General features: G+C 46.1%; 1 protein-coding gene across 1 annotated transcript; it reads left to right on the top strand. All coding sequences in view use genetic code 11, as the record gives it.

Annotated features, from left to right (window-relative positions):
* Nucleotides 1–1,712: 1,712 nt before the first annotated feature.
* On the top strand, nt 1,713–16,650 carry EGR_06256 (Vacuolar protein sorting-associated protein 35; the record flags this gene model as incomplete). The annotated part of the gene is made up of 19 exons (XM_024495505.1): nt 1,713–1,789; nt 1,822–1,925; nt 1,961–2,084; nt 2,730–2,955; nt 2,984–3,247; nt 3,327–3,410; nt 3,504–3,617; nt 3,698–3,966; nt 4,016–4,640; nt 4,713–5,252; nt 6,155–6,289; nt 6,351–6,461; nt 8,382–8,492; nt 9,825–10,433; nt 10,511–10,978; nt 12,821–13,352; nt 14,746–14,822; nt 15,248–15,472; nt 16,297–16,650. 19 exons carry the CDS (start codon nt 1,713–1,715, stop codon nt 16,648–16,650), a joined length of 5,049 nt encoding a protein of 1,682 aa, XP_024350028.1.
* Between the last annotated feature and the right edge of the window lie 1,197 nt (nt 16,651–17,847).

The raw sequence follows: 17,847 nt of genomic DNA, 5'->3' as shown, positions 1-17,847 counted from the left end.
CAATGCATCCAAAGCACTAATGGCTTGGATCAGTAAAATCGCTCTTAAGCACACCCTTCCTTTAGCACATCGACTTTGCACGAGCTTCTTTCGAATGCCGCCCACACTTTTATATTAAACTACTCAAGATTTAGAATACATTTGCCTTATATTATAGCACATCATGTTGCGTTAACATAATTCCCGTCAATAATAAATTGTTTTTCACGGTGCTACTGCTAGCTTTCATTTCAGTGACGAAAATTCAACTAATTTTGCTACAAATTAAATAGATGCACTAGTAAGCATTGCACGTTGGTAGGACACTACCTCACTAAGCATCTGCCACCCTACCGTCCATTCATCGTATGTGCCAGGAGTAGTCGGTTAAGGACGAGCATCTGTGAGCAAGTGAAATGAGGGATGCACCAACCCAGTTCTGCTTGCTTATAGTCGGATAGAAATCCGGAGCTACTTCTCGCTAATTATGCATAAACAGCCTCCAGCACCTAGTTTCTTAGGTATTAATGCTGAATTTGGAAAACTAACTATGTTCAAGAGTGTTGAAAATAAACTACAAGTAGAAATGATAATCAGCAAATAAACTTTTTTACACATGAAATGCAAACAAAAATAAGCTTAGTTTTGGATGCTGAAGAATTGACAGCTGTAGTGGCTCCCATTCAGTGCCCTTTAGTAGTGATCATAGAAAAGTAAAAATCTTTCTTGGGTCTTCCAGTAGATATAAGCGGAATTGCAGTACACGGGAAGAAGTGTTTCTTTGGCAAATTGTAGACGTGTGGCAGAACAATCAGTTTCGCTTCAAATGTGGTGCCACCGTGAACCTGGGTTTCGGTTAATTTCCCAGCACAATTACAAATTCAGCCTTCTCTTGGTGCAAGGTGGAGTTGTAGCTGCATGTTCAGCACTTGGGCTAAACGTAATTTCGCCTCAGGCTGAAATACGTGGTGGGATGATGATGGCAAGGAGTAAGAGGAGGATGACGGTGGTGGTGATGAAGCAAGCAGACACTTCTGCGTAGGCTAGAAGGAGCTGCTTCATTGAAGCCACAATGCTCTTGCATGTGCAAATTAGAGGGAATACCGACGCATCGGGACAAGTTTACAATTGCGAAAATAAATTAGTTCCAACGCTACTTGTTTATTCTACCACTGCGATGAGTCACACCCGTAGGAGAGTAGATCCATTTCTACAGTTTAGAAAGGCTGGGAGACCTCAGTCTTTGCCTTCTTGCCTGATTTCCGAGGCAGAAGTACAGATGGTGGATGTAGAAGAGCCCACGCGGTTGAGAGTACAGTAAAGTGAATCCCCAATTCTTTGGACATTACACTGCTTGTTGGGTCGATGTAAACACCTTACTGGGGCCATCATTAGACAAAATTTTGATCTTAGTTTCAGCAGGTGTTCCTCGCTGCAAAGATGCATTTAGCATTTTGATACACGCTTCAGGTCGCAAAGTGTTGATAAACGCCTTAGTAGTTAAATATGCAGTACCATCATTAAGAGGCAAAAAACTACCAACTTTGCAAAAAAATTAGTGCTCAAAAATGTTAAAATTTTTAACAAAAAGCCTAAAGCTTAGAAAATTAATTATTATGACCAAAAAACTAGTTTTTTATTTTAAGACCCGTAACGTTATAATGCACTAACGAATCGACTCCGCACACTTATTCGAAATAGCCCCTTGCTCCAATTGGGGCTGTGCACTAAGTATGTCTGTTAACGAGGGTGAGAGGCTGCTGAATAGGATGGTGGCAGCTATCGAACAACAAAAACAAGCGGTTAAAATGTATTTTGTAAGCATTTTTGTTCTAACTTAAGATATCAGGATGATGGGGCGAATATGGATGGCTTGCATTGTTGTGCCAATGCTCTTCGTGGGCTGCGGACTTCTGGCCTCTCACCGAAGTCCTATTACGAACTCTGTAAGTTCTATCTCACTGCGAGTAATTGATTGCAGATATCAAGGCTGCGGAAGTTCTCAACGTTGTTGATGTTTATCTCACTGACGAATTCCAACATGGAAGATCCATTCCTCACCTTTACGAGATCGTTCAATATGTCTCCAATGTTCTACCACGCCTGTGAGAAGCATTGTCTGTTTTTGTCATGTTATATGTTTCTTTAAGTGAAATGCTCCATGAGATCTTATTATGCTCCCTTGTTTTTCATCACAGTTTGCTACAATGGTGGCCGTTAAAAGAAGTCAATTTTTAACTGCACTAAATAGGGTGTATAATTATTGTTGCAGGATTAAATATCTGGTTTCTTGAAGTCGATCCCAGTTTGTTCTCTTCTTTTATGCTGTTTTAACTTGACTTTATGCCGATTTTTGGTTGAGTAGCACAGCATGGCCTCATGGCAGCGACTTATGTATGATCTTGGTTGAGCTGAAAGTGTTTGAGCGACTCATTTCATCCTTCTCCTAATTACTTCTTTGATACCTGACTTTTTTCTGACTTTCCAACGAAAACAGACTTTTTGAATCCGCATTAGTAAACATCGGGATCCGGGATCCCAGTACCATACGCAGCAGACATTTTAGCAGTGCTTTGTCTCTTGGCTGCTAAGATATACAATGTTAGAATCCACTCTCTCTGCTAACTTTCCGTGTTTTCTTTATTATCATTCAGCCTATATGCAAAAGCATAAGTGATAGGATTTCTCTGCCTTTATATTTGATATTTACCCATGAAAAACAAACAGATTCGGCAATTTTTGGTTCCTAGGTACCTCCTGATAACTGTGGGTGTGGTCTACATCCGAGTGGGCGAATTGCCTTGCCGCGAGATTTTACGAGATTTGGTGGAGATGTGCAGGGGAGTTCAGCATCCCCTGCGCGGCCTCTTTCTTCGCAACTACCTTCTCACCTCCATCCCTCCAAGCCTCCTTCCTGACTCCCCTGTAAGTCACTCCCTTTCTGAGGGGTGTCCTTTTACCGATAGTGTCGATGATGTTAGTGGGTGCTTGCTTGTTCTTTCAGCCTTTGAAGAGAGAAGAGGTGGCCGTAGGTGATGTGCCGATGAAGCCAGCGGAGGTGGAGGGAGCGAGTGTGCTGGACAGCATCAACTTCATTCTTCTCAACTTTGCGGAGATGAACAAACTGTGGGTGCGCATGCAGCACCAGGGGCACACACGTGACCGTGAGCGGCGCGAGCAGGAGCGTCGCGACCTTCGAGTCCTCGTTGGAGCTAATCTTCATCGACTCTCTAAACTCGAGGCCATCAACACCGACCTCTATAGATCTGTTAGTTTCTCCATCCCGACGCATTTTTCACCATTACCTCCGCAGAGTCTCTCAGTGGCATTCGTTTCGTACGTTTTAGCATATCCTGCCAAACATATTGACCCAGGTCATTCAATGCCATGACGTAATCGCCCAGGAGTACCTTATGGACGTGATCGTTCAGGTGCCTGTGATACGCATCACCTTACTTTTAGTGTGTAGCCTTGGAGTCCTCCTTTCCTTCCCACCTTATGCCATGTTTTGCTTTTTCCTGAAGACCTTTCCGGACGAGTTTCACGCAGCCACGCTGCCGCAGCTACTACAGGCCTGTGGGCACCTGCAGCCTGCGGTTCGGCTAAAACCCATTATCGGAAGTTTGGTTGAGAGGCACGTTTTTTGAGCTCTCTTTTCCTCTGTCCGCCCCAATTGACCTCTTTCTCCCTCCACAGACTGCTGCGCTGTATCTCTGAGGAGAGTCGTAGTGGCGGCGATGGCGGTGGTGGCGAAGAACTCTTTCAGTCTCTCTCCACAGAGCTAGGTCAGTTAGTGCGCCGTCGCGCAGACTTCTACACCTCGGCACCGACGGAGGCACGTCTGGGGCTGCCTTTGGAGGATTTACCGGGTCTTTTTGCGCCTCTTCTAACCATGGCTATCTGCCTCCATTCCAGCCCTGATACCGTGAATCAGGTCCTTCTCAGTGCCGCTGCCGCCCTTGAGACACTATCCGCTTCCTCCTTCAGGTACTTTTCTTTCCCGCCTTCTTTCCTACGTTCATTCCTTTCTCCTCAGGATTCAGGGCGGTTCAGTGCTGTCACGAGAGCTTCTCAGCCTCCTCTACCTGCCCCTATATGGGCCTGGAGGTCCGCCGCGGTCGGTGAATTCCTCAGTGGAGTGCGCTACTCTCGCAATATTCTCCTCCGGTTTCTCTCCCCTGTCACCGTCTACCGTTGGCTTGGACGACGCGGGCGCACTGGGACGCCTTCCGGTGCTGCTCGACCTCTCCGGTCTCCTGCGGCTCTGCACCCTCCTTGACTTCTCGGCTCGCCGCCGCTTCGCCTGCCTTTTCATTGCGCGCGCTCTTGAACGCGCCTCCAGCGGTGATGCTGAAGTTGCTGACAACCAACGCATCACCACCGAGGCCGATTTGGATGCCTTTTTAGCTGTGGTTGGCGTTTTAGTCGAACGTCAGGATTCTAACACCACCTCAGTTTCCCCATCGTCGCCGTCGTCCTCAGTAGAGGACTTAACCGAAGATCTCGCTCTTCTGGCTTCAGCGATTCACTTGGTCGGCCGTCAGGCCGAGGCTCGAGTGGATATTGAAGAGAAGCTTCTCCTTCTATCAAAAATGCGGAAGCGACTTGCCGCTGGTGGTCCCGTCGTCGTAAGGGCCACCTTTCCAACCCTTGTTTTTGAGGTTAGTGATTAGTTTTCCTTCACGAGTTTCCTGAATCACATGACTTACCTTGTATGTATGTCTTATTCACAGGCAATTAGGCTGCTACCGGTAATCGGTGCAGGAGGGGAAAAGATAGAGACAGATGAGCCTAAGACAAAGGAGGCAGTGGCAGGTCTGTATGAGCGGGTGATAGCCTTCTGCCACCAGTCGGCAACCAAGTTGATCGCTTGCAACGCCTCCGACGTTGCCCTGCGTCTCTTCCTCAATTGCACCCTCGTGATCGAGACAGTGGCATTCGAGAAGCGTCCTCTTTTTGCCTACGAGTTCTTTTCTCAGGCCTTCACTCTCTTCGAGCAGGAGCTGTCGGACGCGCGGGCGCAGCTTTCAGCCTTTGGGCTGCTAGTGGCGACTCTCTGGTGGGCGCGTCGCTGCCTCGATGCGGAGAGTGCGGGTGTGCTGCAGACTCAGTGCTCGCGCGCTGCCTTCAACCTCCTCCTTCTGCGTGCAGATCAGAGCCGCGCCGTCGCTCTTACCGCTCAGCTTCTCCTTTCCTCTCCCACCCCCATCATCGCCACCCCTGGGGAGGAGGGGAAGATGACTTCAGGGAAGGCGGGAGAAAGCGACTTTGAGGTGAGCTTCCTTTGTTCTGCTTCCCATCACCACTTCTTTAAATTTTGCCAGTATGGATATTGAATCTCGATAAAGTACGCTCTCTGTTGTCTTTTTGTGCGTCTCTTCTTCCATGTTGACTATTCAAAATATGATCAGGCGGGACCGAAATCATTTACGACATAGGAATGTGGATTACATAATGCTCATCCAAAGTCTTTTCGGTATCTTCGTTTCAGAAAGTCATTTACCAGATTTCGCTTGGGTTTTGAAATTTCTTCCCCTGGAAGATGGTGTCATATGTTGGTTGCTTTCTATAGTACTTTAACTTTTCCCATATTGATATCACTAAGCTCTTTGATTGGGTTATCGTTAGACTTTATCAACATGGGGAGGAGCTAGTTTGCTCTTCAGGTTGCACCTATATTTCATTAATTTTACAGGAGTATTGCAGGACTTTTTTTGAACTGGCAATTGGGATTTCTTTTGTCAAATTTTTACTCCTTTGTCCCCTGTGTGGCACAGAAATTGAGGTCGAGATGATTGCCAAATTGAAACATGATTTCATTATTACTTTCATGCTTCCTCTAAGCCCCATGCATCCACAAGAGCGGTTCTCTTTCAGTCAGACGTAACCTTTTTTGGGGCCTCAGTTAAAAGTGCTGTTACTTGCAAGGAGTGAAGGACACGCAGCATATCCGAAATTGGGTTACCGTTGCAGCTAAAACGGATGCTGTTCTGCAGCCCTAATCATTTTCAGCCGTATTCAGCGTCCGTTTGAACCGGCAAATCTGTAGATACTGGATGGTTGGTGCTCTTAAGTCGTATCTAACACCGTTATTCATGATCTTAATTTTAATGCCCACTACTTATAGTCCACTAGCGTGAAGATGCTAATATTTTCTTTTCCTCCACGTGTGCAGGGTGTCTTCAAGTGCCTGGAGAAGTCGCGTTCCCTGGCTGACATGTGTATGGATGTGGATGCGCGGACGCAGCTTTACGTAGATCTCCTTAATTACCACATCATCTACCACCAGCAGGGCGTAGGGCCCCTCGAAGTGAGTTTCTTTTTCTCCTCCCTTCCCCTCAGATACCCTATTCACCTTCTCTATCTTATAGACCATGAAGGTGAAGTTGACAGAGCTACTGGCGGAGACGGACAAGTTGGTACAACAGCTGGAGTTTGTACCAGAGGCACTTTCCTTCTACCTCGAGTCGACCCGTTCAAAGGTTCTCGAAATTCTCAACTTGTGATTTGATTTGGTGTAATTTTGGTCTCTTCAAAGCTCTCTAATCATCAGTCTCCTCCCTTCTGATCCAATTTTTTCGTTTTATCTGATTGGAATGACTTTTATCAATGCTATACGGCTTTCTTTCGTGTTCTATCAGAATAAACTCTTTATTGCTCTTGATCTTTTAAAGTGATTCTAATGTCTTTTAACTCTGCAACTGAGTCAAGCCGTGGGTGCAGTTAGATTAAAGGCCAAACGTTTGATTTATAATACATTTGTCAGATGAGGGCCTCAAGTTCATTCATGAAATGTGGAGTAATTGCCTCCGTGAAACAATGTCAAATTAAATCCGAAGATTACTGTTCTGTGGCATCAGGGTAGGGCTGTCAAGCCAGTCACTCCTAATTCGAGTGAGCTTCCACCAGTACTTGCGCTTGGTAGCGTGCTTTGACACCTCGAGCATTCGGGGACCGACCACTGCGTCAGCAAATGCCAGGAATCCACCGTTCCGTTTCCGTTAGTCAATTGAGGGGGGGGGAGAGAAACTTTGTAGTCGCTGATGAAAAAGTACTCGTGAAGGTCTTCACAGAAAGTTTTTGTCTCTCATTAGTGGAATTTGTTGCTCCTTTGCCATAAAGTCATCGACACGAGTGCTTGAATGGTGCTCTTCTCTGTTTCCTCCGATATATAAGGAACATTTCCACGTACTCAAAGGTCTCCCAGCTCTACTTGTCAACTTTTGCACTTATATCATTTTTAAAATACCTCCAATGAAAAGTGGAAAGGAAAATGGAATGGCCTGTGAAAACGGCATTAATGCTCATTGATGGGTGGTCCTCTCGTTTCTTAGCTGAGCATTCTCCTCCACTCCTTGCGGTGACTGATCTGTGGTGCGCGCTGGCTTTGTTGTACTGTCGTCCGATTCCCGTGCCATGGAGGGGCATCCTATTGCGTTGCAACTCAAGTCAGTGGAGTAGACTCTGTAAAGTCTGCTGCCATTATCTGCAGACCAGTCCATCTACAGCAGCTTCATTACTCAAAGCTTTCGGCGATCGAACGACTCATTCACATCCTGAATTGTCCCTGAAGGTGTACTGAGGCTGGATGGGGCAAGTTAGAGGTTTCAACTACCAAAGCAATATGATTATGAAGGGTCTTTTTTTTCAAATTTTTATTCAAACCACCTTGAGCGTCATTTGGCAGCAAACATCAGTCACTCCTCGTTATTGTCGCCCCGCCTGTTAACGTCCATTTCACCTGCGTCCGAAAATAGCAGGCTAACCTGGAGACAAATATTGGGTACTTAATGTTCATGTTCATTTTCAACCACCCACTTCAGGCTCGTTTAGGCTCTATGAGGCGTCAATTTTCACGGTAACACCGCCTAAATAAATGAAGGATTCGTTGTGTTCAATGCAGACAAAGAGCACTCTGTCCATGCTAAGTAAGAAGGACCCGGCGACATTCAACGGAGATACAATCTCACAATTACTGGGACTGCAGACTATGGAGTCAGAGGTAGGGCAGATTGGACTCCAGCCCTTCTCATCAGTGTCGAAACGTGGAGCTCACACCTCCTACGTTTTGTAAAAGTTCCTCTTCAAATAGCCGAAGCGTCTTTTAAACGCGCGTATCAATTCAGCCGCGTTTTAAGTGAAGGCGGCCGTCCGTAATGCAAAATTGCGAACCCATCTTGAAGACATCCATGTCATTGGGTATCACAGCTACACTTTTTAGGAGTGGATTGAAACGTCAATGCTCATTTATGCATGTGCTCGCACTGCATTGGACACTGGACCGCGAAGTGGCAACCGGCCATGGCAACATGCAAATCGCGATGCGCCATGGTAATCTGTATGCAGAGCGCTTCACTCCAAGCGGACGGGCAGGCGATCAGTGAATAAAAATGTCGGCCAAGGGACAGTACGATATGCTGGGCAACCTCATCACCACCACCACCACTCCAGGCCCCCCAACCACCACCACCACCACCACTACAATCGCTACTCTCCCTCCAACCACTGCAATGGTGAGCATGTCAGCAATTTCTCGTATTTCCATTACATTGTCTTCATTTTTTTTTCTGCAATGCGTAAGGATCCTGAATGCGGCCCGTTTACACGCCCAGGCTTGCCTTATTAATAATTTTTTTTTAATGGCGATTTCTCTTTCAAAAGGACCATTGTTTTTTTTTTCTATTCTTACATTGAGTGCGTCATCATCATTTCCATTTTTGAGAATATTTTGCATTATCGCTCAGGAACAGACATAAAAGTTGTCAAAAAGTGGAATGTAAGCAAATTAAGGGAATTAAAATGAATTAGTTGACCCCAGCTAGGCAATTGCAGAGTCAAGGTAACGAAAGTGTGCCCACTTATATCCATTCACCCAACCACCCATCCATCCATCCAGTACGAATCCGTCCAATCTTCCAGCTGTGAACAGCTACACTAGTGCACTGTCCGAAGCAATCCGGCAAGCTGGCCACGCCCCATATATGCTGATAGATAAAGTTAATGTTGTCATTAACATACAAATGCCGGTCATGTCAGTGGCTCATTGCAAAACAATGTGCTACTAATTAATCATCACAGCGAGTCGCCGTTAATAGACGGATTTAAATTGTCCAGGCACAACTGGGAGGTGCAGAAACCATGGCATTAAACTTAAAGACTTCAACTCTCGCCTAAAAGAGCATCCGCTGCAGTTCCGTGAAAAAACTTGACCACTTGATTGCGATGACCAAACAGAATTATGCGAAGTAGCGGCCTCTGATTGAGAAACCGAGAGTGATATTTTTGGCGTCAACAAGTTCTTTTTTTACACAAAATAATTAACGAAAAGGTGTTTCATGCAAACGGTGTAGCTGTGCATCATCAGGACACTGAAAGGAAGTTTCACTTGACCTTCAGCGAAGCGCATATCTTGGCATTCAAGTGGCCACGTGCGGAAAAAGGCACTCTCCACCAAAAACACCACCGCAGCGTGCACAAACACTTCCCTCTTAGGGTTGAAGAAGGTGTCATCGGAACTGGTAGACTCGTAAATTTCTGCTACTTCAGGTGATTAGGAGGGCTCTCCGTAACAAAAAATGCAACACAAATCCATCATTTTCCCAGCATTTAGGATGACTTTGGATGCGGATGGAACAGTTTCCTAAGTATAAAGAAAAATTGCTTTGTTTTTTAAAATTCACTAGTGAGTTTTACAAAGTTCAAAGAAATGGATAGAGTTAACCGTAAGGAGGAGAATTTGCACAAACTTTCAATCTAGAACTTGCACGATCTGCCCCATTAGTAGTAAAAAATTCAAAAATAAACCACCTACGCTGAATAAAGCTGATTTGTATCTGTTGCGTTAGACCAATGCAACCACCACCACACCGCAACCAACAATGTTTCTCGCGGATAGTGCAGCGCCACTGAATGTCTTCGAACGCTATACCCACCTTGAATCCTTCCTATCGCGATTTACACCGATCGGTTTAGAGGTCGACCTTTTAACTACGGCGGTCTACTTACCTCTTTCCTTCCTCGGACTTTCGCTTGCCGCTGCTGTCCTATTCACCTGGCACACTCCCCATGAGGCCGCCAAAGCCTACACCGTCTCATCCACTGCGCCTCCATTGTGGAGGCACTGGAGAGAACGTCGACGTGGCGATGCTCTGCTTCGTCTCCTTGGTTTCCTCTGCTGTCCCCTCCTCTTAATACACTGTTCTTTCTGCCTCCTTCTCGATCTTGACGGAGTCTGGCGTTTGCGCCTTCTCTCCGATGTCAACGGTTTCCGTGCCTTCTGCCCTCTCGTCCACAGCCTTGACGTCACGACACGTGTCACCATTGCTCTCCTCGTCCTCCTCATCGCCTGGCGCGCGCACGCCATCTCACGAACCCCACACCGCCGCACTATCTCCTGCTATTGCCGCAATCCCTACCGCCGGTGGTGGTGCAAACTCCCCTGTAGCCTTTTCTCGGTTCGTTGTGTATGCGTGTGAAAAGTGGAGCGGTTTTCTTGTAGGCCTAGTAAATACTTTTTTTCCATTTATTTCAGAGGGTAACGGCTATCGTCCTCATGTCATTTGTAGTGGGCCTGGTGGGGATAAACTTCTGGCAGGTGACTGATATTACCTTGCAGGGAGCTTTTGAGAGTGTGGAGCTAATTTGTAGCCCAGTAGGAGGCTATCAATCGGGTTTCCAGTTACTCAGCTCCGATGCCAACCTCATGCTCTATGAGTGGATCCTCAACGCGGTCATTTTTGCGCCGAGTACCCTAGGGGCCACAGCCTTTGCTCTTCTTCTGTCCCGACGCCTCCTAGCCAATCAGGGCCAGGTGGTACTGCAAACAGAGGCAGAGGTTGGTGAGCGCATTGCGTTTGCCTACAGCCGGCGCGTGGTCCACCGCCTCCAACTTGCCATTGCCATCTGCGTCCTCTATGGTCTGGCCAACTTACCCTTGGCGGCCATTCGCCTTCTAGCTGTCATGGCGACCCCAGGGTTTGCCGAGTTGCCCGATCGTGAGGTAAGCTCTGGCCTAGCTTGCCAGCATCTCTAAATACCTTCTTTGTGGAATAATACTAATTAAAATAATCCCCACACTGCTTGAAGTGAACGACAATGAGACACTTCGCAACAGGGTGTATTCAGGGTCTCAGGATGAAACGTACAAGGCTCATTGCAAAGTTGACTGCTGATTCAAAGTGTTAGAGACGGATAATCAAAGGCTGCACCCTTATCACAAAAAACCATAAAGATAATGCAATCTTGCATAAGGAAGGGAATGTGCAATTAGAGGAAGTGTCTTTCATTAAGCAATCTCAATTTCCATTTATATTCCCCCTAAGAGAGAAGCAAGTAACAAGGTGAAATATCTGTTCGCAGCTTTGCTATTTAATTATTTTTCAGCTATTCTTTTGAAAATTACGATTAAGACTCACATAGGCAGTTGATCAGCCACCTTTTTTTGAAAAATTGTAATCGTTTAGTTTATTACCCGATTCTTGTTTTGGAAGCTATAGTTAACCACAACTCTTGCTGAGATTTCTCAGAATTCCGAGTCGATGGCTAATGTTCAAACATCCATGGGAGCCGTGCCATTGCTCACTCCTTCCCTATCGGCTCATGTCACGCATGGGTGTGCTTTGGGTGTAACAATAGTCACGTGTGTGTTTGCAGTCACTGGTTGACATTGGCCTTCGTGCGGTTAGGACGATTGAGCGACTCGGACTCAGACCCAGGCACTGGCTAGCTGTCAGGCGCGTAGACGCGCCCCACACTGCTGCACTTACTCACGCAGGCCGATCGATAAGACCATCTGCTCTGAAGTTTCGATCTGCATCGATTATCGGGGGTTGGAAAATCGATGGGATCCAGGCCACTCAAACAGAGAAACTTTGGGTTGCGGGAATTGGCGACTCCTCGTTAATGGGGCAAATGGAGTTGGTGGTTAGTTTCTTGACAATCGTGGCGGCGTTTATAATGATATTACGTAAAATATTTTCAACAGGGCTTATAACATTTTAATAGTTTTCTACCATTTCAAATTTATCATACTGAAGCAACGTGCTTTGCACAGAAAAGCAATGACATCATAAAATCATCTTTTCAATAATATGCGGTCACCAATTAAAAGGCCTCCTTACAATTGATATTAATTTTGTTCATATCGAACTACAAAGAAGTGGCAAAGTGGTCGGCCCTAAAAGACCAACTTTTCGACGCAATGCCTTTAAATCAAAGGGGTCAGGATCTCTCTGAAAACGCACTCTATGAATTGTTCATTCACTCAACCTCAAACGCACACGCAGCACGTTTGATCACATACATAACCTTTGTGTAAAAGCACATTCCGCAGTTAGTATGATCGGTTTTAGCCGGTAAATACACTATTTGGAGAAGACATTTCAAAGTGCTACCCAAAACCTACGCCCACAAATGTCACAGTCTGGATAGTCTAGGTGCGAGTGAGCCTTTAAAAACAGACGTCTGGCCACCAACGTAGATGAGTAAGCAAGGGAATGCACGTTAAATGCGGATGTGCGTGGCGTCCGGACAGTAAAAACAGCCTGTGAAAGTGTCTGCACGGGAGTCACTCCGTCGGCTTAGTCAAATCCTTGCTGTGACCGTACTCAGCCTGTCAGGCGTGCATAAGCGAGAGGGCGGTTTCTGGGATATTTGAAAATAACCAGGAAGACGGGAAACTTTGGAAAGCTGACCAGGAACGTCCCGTGGGGATTGAGGCATCTTCAACTCTAAAAAATTTGAATACTAAAGGAACTGAAAATTACCTCACTAAAGTGAGCATTAATATTCAGATAAAGAGCCTATAATTAGCTGTCCTCATGAACAAAATACTTGCCTTCAGATTTTATCCGACCCAACTTGGCAACGAATGCTTTACCATACCACAGCGACCATAATTTGTCGCGAGTTCGCAGACATGGCGACAACAGGGCTACTTTTCCCCGCCTTCATGGTGGCTAGCTCCACATTCCGCCATCGCTTCCTTCGCCTTCTGCATCTCAAAGGTGCCACTTCGTCGTCCAAATTTGGCCGATGCCTGTGGGGTGCGGCGGAGAGACCACAGGAGCAGCCATTACAACCTTCACCTTCGCCCACAGGAGCACACTCACCACCGGTACGGTGGAGTTGGGGAAAGGGGTGGCGCCAGTCCTATTCCTTGCCGCTCTCCCCGCCAGTCACGGAGACCGTATTGGATTTGGGAGAGGAGGGCATGGCCGAGGAGGTAGACCCCGACCAGATGGATGCAGTGATTGAGCAGCACAACAACGCCTACGCGGTCAGCGGAAATGACACGGGTGGTGCATCACACCGCTACGTCAAGCGCCAAGCCTCATTCACGCCCTTCGCTACCCCGAAGCGATGGACTGCCAACGGTCGGCGCACATGCTACCTCTAGGCCCATGTCTCGTTCCCTGACCTATTCGAGATACAATTGGTGAATCCGTTAGTCTCCGCCTGGTGTGATTTTTCCCGGCTGTATTCCCGACTGCTTGCAGTTCCAATGAAGAAATTAGAGCGTATGGAAGTCGGTAGAAATGCTGGCAAGTGTAGAGAACAGAAACCTGCATGCTACTTAGCTAACCCTTCTCAAAAGCAATGGCGAATTGGATTGCAAGCATCCATTGAAGGGGACTGTGGCATTTTAATATGAGCATGCGCCCATAGAGACATTGAATAATTTTTCACGATGCTATTTTAATTAATGTTTAGCCGCATTTGAAGATCTGAGAGCATTTAAAATTGGTGTGTTAATTGAAGAAACTAGGGCGAGATACGTTGTTGGAGTCGCAAATTCCTCACATTTAAAGTTACGTTTCATATCACTTGTGGACATTGCTAACGACATGGAACAAGTAACTGCAAGTGAAATTTGCTAAAAAAACCATTTCATGTAAATCGGGAGTGTTTCGAAATTAGCATTAACAAACTCTGGGATTCGTCATTAGGCTTACTTAAGAGTCGTTCATTTAAGAGCACTTCAAATATATTTCTTAAAGATGAGTGGCTTCAGGTGTTGTCCTGTGCCTTGAGTTTTAACACCGCTGCAACGGATGTTGATAATTTTAGCAAAATCAGTTATCAAATATATGCAACGCCATTGCTTTTGAGCTAGCCAATTCCAATCTATAAATCTGTCACTAAACTGATGTGGGAAACGTACGGAGCTCACTTAAGGCAGACCAACCTAGCCCATTCCTTCTACATGACGCGAGCACTCAAAAGTTTCTTAGGTGTTGGGCCGCAGTAAACACAGGCTGTTGATGAATTTGAAACACGTCTGGGAAGGGTTATAGTGCGCAGAGTGGGTCTTATTCGAATAATCTTGTACTCAAGCTAATGTATGGTAGTTGGAAAAGCATCCGGCTCTAAGAAGATTTAAAAGTTTTGCAAGTTCAGACAGTTTTCATCATATTAGCCAATTTCTTTTAAAGTCGGAGCTTACACTTACTTCTCAGTTCTAAAAAAACTTGTACATGTATTGTAATACGATAGTGGTCTATCCCTCGGTATTGGTGAGGCGCCACTTTTGGACTTTGAATTAGGCTTCCTGTACCTCACTAGGTGGGATGGCCTTTTGGGCCATGCCAATAGCCCAGACACTTTCTCCGCGCTGAATATATATTCTGCCCGGGTATTGTGTCTTCTTTCGTCTTCAGAGAAATTTCGGGACGCTACATATATAAAGCAGAATGCTGACCCGTGATAAAAGTACTGCGTTTACAAAATACACTTTCAGCTACATGACACATGTAATCAACTAACAAGGCTGTGAATCCACAGTGTACTCCAGACTGCTTCAAAATAGACACAACATTGAAATCAACAAGTATAAACTAGTGAAGGTAAAATCAACATAAAACAAAATTTTTACTAAAACATTTGTTTAAGGCTTGCAGGGACACATGCGGAACATTTATGTTTTCGTCGAAATCCCGATTATTAACGCGATAGTTGACGTGTTAATAGGATTCTCATTGGTTCACTTAGGTAAAAATAAAAACCAATTTTCTTAGTGTTTTATGAGCTTGCAGGTAACTTTAAGCAATTATATGCACTATTTCAAACCAAATTTTGCTTTTTGTTATTTAATTTTGGCTAGAGCTGAACAGTATTTGTAGGTCAGGAGCATTTCAACTTAATTGGTAAGCAGTAGTCCAATCAAACCGCTAGATTCAGTGTTGCTCGCGTTAGCTGCACTGTTGTGAGATCATTGTCAGTGTGGCTCAAGGATGGTAGTTTTATGATTTTTTATTAATTCCTCCCTTAGCCAGTCAGTAAAAATGCGAAAATCAGTCAACATATCAACTATCGTATTCGCTGTACTCTCCAGGACAGTCGGCAGCTCGTCGGCACATTCAAAGCCTTCGATAGGCATATGAATCTTATCTTATGCGACTGCGATGAGTTCCGTACGGTTAAAGGCAAAAATTCAAAACAACCTCGCCAGGAGAAGCGTTCTCTTGGACTTGTTCTTCTTCGTGGGGAGCATATTGTAAGTCTTCCCCTCAGCACTAACCCCAAATCACTTGTGCGTGTCTGATTTTGAATTTTTTTTGGAACAGACCACTCGATAAATGTGCGACGTCTGCAGCATTTTTGCTCAGAATTTTTAGCCACTTATTGCCGGTGTTTTTTCTGGAGTTCTGCTCACTTTCCTAATCCACCGCGCGAAATTTGATTGGGGCGTTGGTTGTCACATTGTTTTATGCTTAAACGAGGTGACGAGAGGATGTCTTTTCAAGCGAGGTACGGTTTTGTGATTTGAAATCTTGCACTTCTGCAATCGCGCTTTGGTGGAGTTTAGGAATTTTGACTGTTAGGTTTTTTGTCCATCGTCAAGTGTAACCTTTGGGAATGTATAACACTAGTCGAAACTAGAAGTACAGGATTGCTATTCGAAACGTCAGTGCGCGCCCTGTCCAAAATAAGCTGGTGGAGTATTTTTAGTTTTACTTTTGTTCTCGGCTATATTGTGAGTTGCCTGCACTGGGCTGATTCCTTTTAAGAAGTTCTCGTGAACATAAACTAAGTTTTTGTTACAACTGACACATTAAGAGGTTATTTATTGATAACATAGGTCTTAACTCCTGAATTTGCTCTCGGGATTACTCGTTAAATTACGTCTCGACGAAGTACTATCACATTCCTGTGAGCAGATATTTTCAAAATAGATCGAGTTTAGGAGAATGTCAACTGTGCCTCTTACTGTCGAACCGATGAGATAGGTAGTGTTGCCATTCGGTCACCCACTCAGCTGAGTGAATGGATGAGGGGATGTACACTGATTGGTGAAGTATGTTTGTACGTCCGTCGCAGGTAAGCATGAACGTGGACGGTCCTCCACCGCCGGAAGACTCCGCGCGAGTGCCGCTTCCAGGCGCTGGGATGGGCATGATGGGGATTCCGCCGCCGGGTATGGGACGCGCGGTGGGTCGAGGGATGCCGTTGGCTACGCCGGGTGCCGCCATTCCTCCGCCTGCAGCCGCACCACCCACCGGTCTCGCTGGACCCGCCTGGGGCGTCGGCGTGCCTGCGCCCGGTCTCATGCAGCCACGAGGGGCGCCACCACCGCCGCCGCACGCTTTTGGTCGTGGGGCCCCTGCGCCCGGTATGACGCCTCCTCCACCGCCGCCACCAGGAGCACGACCACCGCCACCACCGCCCTACTGAACGCCCTGCAGCTGTCCACCAGGATCACGAACCAACTGGTAATTCTGCTCTTCTGGTGTTTTTATATATCCGTGTCTGTAATACAGAATGGCGACTGCATTTCCTACATACGTTTTCCTGCTGTCTTTTAGTCGGATTAGGGTGGTTTAAGTTTTGGTGGTGCTTCCGTTTTCTGGACACTGCCAATAAACGTACTACCGGTTTCCCATTACCCCTTTGAGGCGTGGAATGGCTTTTCCCGGTTTGGCTACCGATCGTTCCACTCCCTGTTACCGTGTTAGTACACAGGTCGAGTCAACCTGATCCTTACTTCACTAAGTTCTGTGACTCAGAGGCCTAGTCCCACTGGTTTCTAGTCCTGACTTTTAATTATGAACGGTGGACAGTGTTAACCGTGGATGGTTTTATGCACAAACACTTTAAAACGGTTGCTGCTCTGGTATCTGCAATGAGTTCACAAAGCAGGTCGAATGCATGGGGTTAAGTACCGATTTTTCTCCATATGGTGGTTTCAGAACTACTGGTTTCGCAGCCAACCGTTTCTCTACTGAGGTAAATTTATCAAGCATAAATAGGTATTCACTTCCCCTTCCGTATGCTTATTTCAGAGTGCCAAGTTTGTTGCCTTGACTCAAAGCCTTCCCAGTTGAAGCTCCAGTAGAACCAATGTGCGCTGTGACACGAAAGCATCAGCAGATATTTTTACTGGACTCAGACCACCTGAAGGGAGGCTGTGCCTCAGCTCCTGCTTGCACCACCCTATCCATAAAAGTCTCAGAAATCCATCTCATTGGAAAAGGGACTTCACTCCTTGAAGTTGCATCACTTTTAGCAAGACGTGATGCGCCGAAGCCGTAGGTGGAAGCCGTTTGAGTTGGAGGTATCATTGGTGTGTGGTATATTGCTTCCCATTCATCGATAGACAGCGATTGCGCTAAAGATGGGGGAAGTATAAGATGGAATACACGTAAGTCACGCTGGGATTGAATGGTAGAATGCGCATGGGGTATTCCATCCGAGGGCAGTTTGGAAGGCCTGAGTTTCACTTTCGAGCCCTTTCTTGGCTTCACCAACTATGCTATCTTCAAATAATCTAGCTGAAACGGGAATCAACTCGAATATGTAGACATGTGTAATCGAAAACCGATGCCGACGATTCCAGCTTTGGTTCAGGACGCAGGCCCTTTTTCACTTGCA

The sequence above is a fragment of the Echinococcus granulosus genome, assembly GCF_000524195.1.
Source record: "Echinococcus granulosus chromosome Unknown EG_S00054, whole genome shotgun sequence".
Taxonomy (NCBI): Eukaryota; Metazoa; Platyhelminthes; class Cestoda; order Cyclophyllidea; family Taeniidae; genus Echinococcus; species Echinococcus granulosus.
Note: the sequence above shows the minus strand (reverse complement) of the source record. Positions and strands in the feature narration are given on the sequence as shown.